The 5,446-nt window shown below is 41.2% G+C and overlaps 1 protein-coding gene across 1 annotated transcript in view; it reads right to left on the bottom strand.

The window, feature by feature from the left end:
- Positions 1-4,449: 4,449 nt before the first annotated feature.
- The window catches only part of LOC102755334 (keratin, type II cytoskeletal 6A), a 5,312-nt gene continuing 4,315 nt past the window's right edge, over positions 4,450-5,446 (bottom strand). The window contains exons 6-7 of the mRNA XM_015559557.1: positions 5,344-5,419; positions 4,450-5,231 (exon numbers count right to left, since the gene is read on the bottom strand). Of these exons, the coding sequence (XP_015415043.1) occupies positions 4,996-5,231; positions 5,344-5,419 (312 nt within the window). The 3' untranslated portion in view covers positions 4,450-4,995. The remainder of the gene's footprint in view (positions 5,232-5,343; positions 5,420-5,446) is intronic.

Below are 5,446 nucleotides of genomic sequence, written 5' to 3'. Positions count from 1 at the left end.
TAAACAGGGATACCCTCTCTCCAGAGAAGTTGTGACATTTCTATTTTTTTTTTTCTGGAATGATGTAGAGGGTGTGATTCTGCAATGAATGGAATTCTTTTTTACTTGTTTGTTTTATTTTCTTGGAGCATTTAATGTCTCTCTGAGATAGGCAACCTGTACTTTCTATTTTGATAAGGTTGTTTAGGCATCATAGTATTTTGTGGATTTTGAAATATGATTTTCCTATTTCTTTAAAAATTTCCCTTTGAAAGAACTGACATCCACTTAACCTCTCTGAAGTTGGACCTGCCATTGATCACATGCTTTCATACTTTTTACACATTGCCATTGTCTTTTGGTTTATATGGTGTGTGTTTGCATGTGTGTGTGTGTAGTTCTGGCTCTGCCAGGAGAGAGGGATTTTTTTCTGGGGTAAGCACATGATTCAGTTGAATACAATATGTACCTAATATGTACCTACCTTCCTGTAAATTATCTGTAGGGTCCAGAACCCAGCTATGCCACAGGTAATCTTACACTGTATTGCTGAATGACTTTGCTGGATTTCTGAGTGACATTGGGTATACATGAGCAAATAATGAAGTTTGGAAGACAGTTTTTGAGACAAGGATAACACAGGCTAAAGACAATCACGTTCTACTCACCACTCCCTCATTACCAAAGAATAAATAACAAGTCAGAGTAGGGAAAATAAGGCTTCAGAGACCAGAAAGGGCTCTCAGAAAGAGAAAAGACAAAATAAAGCTTGGATCGAGTCCAGAGCTGGAGGAGGAGAGAGCAGTAACTGTGCCAGCTGGGGCAAAAGCATCATCCCTCTTCCGCCCAGTGTGGGCTGGAATTCTCAAGCTCAAGGGCAACATGGCTTGGTGTTTGCCCTCAGTGTGTGAATATGGCATCAACTGATGTCATCATCCAGCAGATGCCCCATTTAAGTGAGCATCCCACTCCTGTGCCTACTCTTTTCTTTCTGGGGGAATGGCATCTCCACCAGAGGGCATGCAAAGCAAGAAAAGGCTGGAGTGCTAGGGGAAGGCCAGGTCAGTCCTTCCTTGTTCGTACCTGCACCTCTCCCCAGGGCCAGAAGGTGAACTGATGGAGCCAGAGTCTGGGTGAGACCACACCTCCCTCCCACGGGGGAAGAGCACAGATTCTGAAAGGAGGCAGGTCAATCCTTGGATCCTGGCTCTTACTTGTCACTTATCATTATAACTGGGATAAAGTTCAGCAAGGTGAGTGGATACAGAAATCAACAATTCTCATGCACCACCTTTTAGTGACTATAAAATATGACAGGAAAGAAAGGGTTCTAATTCACAATACAAAAACTCTTCAGATACCTAGGGATACCTAATACTAGCAATAACAACAACACAAAATGCACAAGAATAGCCAGAAAATACTGAAAAACGAACAATGAGTAGGAATTGCTGTATAAGAAACCAACGTGGGATAGAAAGCTCTAGTAACTACAATGATGTGATTACACAGAAGTGAATGGGACAGAAGAGAAAATCAGTATGTAACAAAAGTGGTATTTCAATGGGAAAGATGAGGATGTTTACCTTTATGTAGAGAAAAGTACAAAAAAGAGCAACATCGAACAGATTGTCAAACTACAGTGGGAAGGCTGGGGAGGGTTGGGGGGAGGGGTAGTAGGAGATCAACCGAAGGACTTGTATGCATGCATATAAGCATAAGCAATGGACACAAGACACTGGGGGGTAGGGGAGGCCAGGGAAGGTCAAGGGGAGAAAAAAAAAGGAGACATATGTAATACTCTTTGTAATACTTTAAGCAATAAAACAAAATTTGAAAAAACAAACAACAAAAAAACTTTTCCAGCTTTAAAATAATGAAATAAAAAATAAAAACTTAAAAAACAAAAAACAAAACAAAAAAACAACAACAATTACCCAAGTTCCCACTCCTCAGAATCAGTCACTATTAACCCCTTCCCCAACAATTTTTTTGTTAAAAACGTTTCTTTTTCAGACTAATTTTTTTATTTTGGTTCTATATAGTATTTTTGATGCTGGTTATGAAAACAGTTTGTAATTATTTTTTCTTCCCATTTTTGTGGTTAAGAATAGTATTTCCTCAGAAAGTTTCTAGATGAAATTATTTAGAATGGTACGTATGTAGCTGGTTTTTGAAGGTAAAGTTTTAGATGAGTATACTCGTCGACGACTGAAAAAAGAACATTTTATGAAAACGTGTATACACGTTTCTGCCGGGGAAGGGGTTAACATTTTGACTTATTTGCTTTCACCCTTATTTCCAAGTTAACAACTTTTAACAGATCACATAATAATAAATAAACACAATGTCCTTTAAAAAGAAGTCCATGGCTCAAGTTCCAGCTAAGATGGCCAACCAGTTGGTCATGCTGTCTCCCCCCCCCCCCCCACCCCGCCCGCCTCCCCCCCCCCCCCCCCCCAACCCCCCGGGTCAATCCTGAGAAACTGTAGAACACATGGAAGACATGGATGGGCCTGGGGTAGAAGAGAGGGGATGGTTAGAGGAAAGGGTCTTAAGTTTGGTCCTTGCCTATTGTCTGCCCCTTTAAAGTAGAGATCCAGCGCAGCAGTGCCCTGTCTGTAGTCCAGTCCAAGGGCAGATCTACTTCATAAATAGAGTTGCCAGCTTTAGCAAATAAAAATACAAGATGCCCAGTTCAATTTGAATTTCAACTAAACAACAAATAATGGCCAGTATAAGTATGTTCCATGCAATATTTGGGACATACTTATGCAAATTTATTTTAATTGTTTATGTGAAATTCAAATTTAAGTAGGCATTCTCTATTTAGTCTGGGTGGCCCTATTCATAGATGATTAAGATAGGTGACTGCTCTGAGTATCAAGCTTGCTGGCAGGGAGTTGGGCTCTGCAGAACTGGGTACTCAGCTGGCCTTCACTCTAGGGTGGTGAGGGAGGCCTGTAACCTACTCTCATGGAGCTTCTCATGTGGAGAGAGATAACCCGAGTCTGAGACTGTATTGGGAAGTTTCCCTATTAGCTTCTAGGATTTATACAGCATGACAGTTCCTAAGCTCTGCTTCCACCATGCCCTTGATCTCAATCTCAAACCCTGTGTCTATATAATAGAAGGGTAGGGAAGTCATTAATTATCAAAAGTCTCCTTGAGCCCCAAATATCTGCTTAGTGACCAGCTCAGCAGCAAGACTCTTGCCAACCTTCAGGCAATCATGGAACAAGGCTAGACAGTAACTTGACTTATGACCTGAGGCACAGGGATTTTGCCATGGTTTCAGATTAACAAAATATTATTATAACTGAGTTCATTATTGTTGTTATTGGAAGTTTTCCTTGCTTTTTAATTTTTTTGCCTAAAGATAAGATTGAGTATAAAATACCTGATTAGCCAAATTCTAAAATAAGCTTGTACAAACATGACCTGAAAGATAGAGAATCCATTTCTGTCTAAAAGTCAAAATATAACCCTGACACTGATATCTGGGAAGATTTTAAGGAACCTCCAAACTCTATTTTTGCTTATCAAAATTTACATCCATCTTTATACTGAAAATGGTTTTTGGATATCTGATCACAAAAGGAGATTGTTCCCAGCCAGAACCACCTCCTGCCTGTCCACATGGACCATCTTTCAATCTCATCTTTTTGCCAATAGCTTTTCAGAACAAGACTCCTAACCAACACTTTTTCGAGGTTTTATTAATATATTTTATTGAGTTATTTTATTTCAAAGTTATGGAGATGTAATTAACAGACTATGAAATTTACAGGTCCATAAATTTTAACCAGCATTTGTCAAGAGAACTTCTTCAGTGAATCCAACTATCTTTGTATGCAAAGGAAATCTTTCCCAACTCATTTAGCACTATGTGGTTTTATTAATCCATCCACCATGATCTGGGGATATTTTTTTCTGTACCAACTGGTTTGATACATCTCAAGATGGTATACACTAGTAAAAACAATAACTTTGCGGCAAAAGTCTTTATTATCATAGAGAGGAATCAAGCATTTCACCTTCCTACCAACTGGCCTCTGTTTTGCTGGGTCAGTACAGTGTTTCTTTGTTTGTGGGTGGGAGTAGTGAGGGGTATCTCCGAGAGTCTCAGATATCTGGGTGGGGACCAAGCCACAAAATGATGGAGCTTGAAAAACAAAACCCCTCAGTTATGAGGTTATACTGATTTAGGTTCCAGGACCCTGGCTTCCTTTTCTCTAAAACACTTCACTCTGAGAACGAGACTTGAGTAGCAGAGGACTGAATAGTTGTTGGTAGTCATCAACTCACAGGATAGCTGAGATTCACATAGTGCTGACTGACCTAGTTGGGCATGAAGCAAGGTAAATTGTCAGTGCGGCTGAGAAATGGTTTTCTGAATATGAGGATCATTGTGTGGTATGAGAAAGTTTCAGAACCAATACATGATCAGAGATACAGTCTAACACAAAATCTTTGTATTAGAAATATGCTTTATTGAACACAACAATTGAAAGCAAAGAGCAGAGAAAAATATTGCAGGGATATAACTCTATACATGAGAGTGTTGTGTCAATACCATCTAGGGACACTGATGGGAAGATAACTTATTTGTTCTAAGGGCAACTCCTGTGTGGAGTTATAATGAGCAGGGAAGTCAGACATCAAAGGCAAGGTTCCCCATTCTGTAGATGATGTAGATCAAGTTTCAATTTTCATGGGGCATACATCATTTTCTTACCAGAATTATGGCAGACTGATATATCTGATAATAATATGGGAACATCAAAAAGATGTCTACGTGTCTGCATGACATTGATTGTTGACCTTCTTAGGGTGAGTAATGAAAGCTCAGATCTAACAGGAATTGAGAGAGGAAATGAGGATTAGGCAATTTCAGCTTAACCCAGGGGACAAGAGAAATCTGAGACAGGAGAGAAGAAGCAACCTGAAGAGAGGATCATGCAGCTGCAGAGGGGGCCTTGAGACAATGTAGGAACAAGAGCCAACGGGAGGACTTCAGTGCTTGTAGCCCTTCCTGGTGGTGGATGAGGTGGTGCTGTATTTGATGGTGGAACTGCTGCCCCCAGCAGAGCTGAGGCCACCTCCAAAGCCTCTGCCACTGCCAGAACTGAAGCCACCTCCAAGGCTGTGACCACTGCCATAGGAGTAGCCGCTGCCTCCGCCCAGGCCGAAGCCACTGCCGACACCACCAGCACTGCCATAACCACTGGAGATGGTGGACTGCACCACAGCTGTGGAGGGGAGGAAGACAAGGACACACAGACATGGTGAGCTCATTATGTCAGCCTGAGTCAAGTCAGAAGAACACAAGGGTAAGGGAGGGAGGCAAGGAAAGATACTTACAGATGTTGACTGGTCCAACGCCTTCCCCACTCAGCCTAGGAATGAGGAAACACAGAGACCATGAGACCTCAGAGAACTACTACTGGACCAGTGTGGCCTGCCT

The sequence above is a fragment of the Myotis davidii genome, unplaced genomic scaffold (assembly GCF_000327345.1).
Source record: "Myotis davidii unplaced genomic scaffold, ASM32734v1 scaffold233, whole genome shotgun sequence".
Taxonomy (NCBI): Eukaryota; Metazoa; Chordata; class Mammalia; order Chiroptera; family Vespertilionidae; genus Myotis; species Myotis davidii.
The sequence above is the reverse complement of the archived record's forward strand: the minus strand, read 5'-3'. Positions and strand labels throughout refer to the sequence as shown.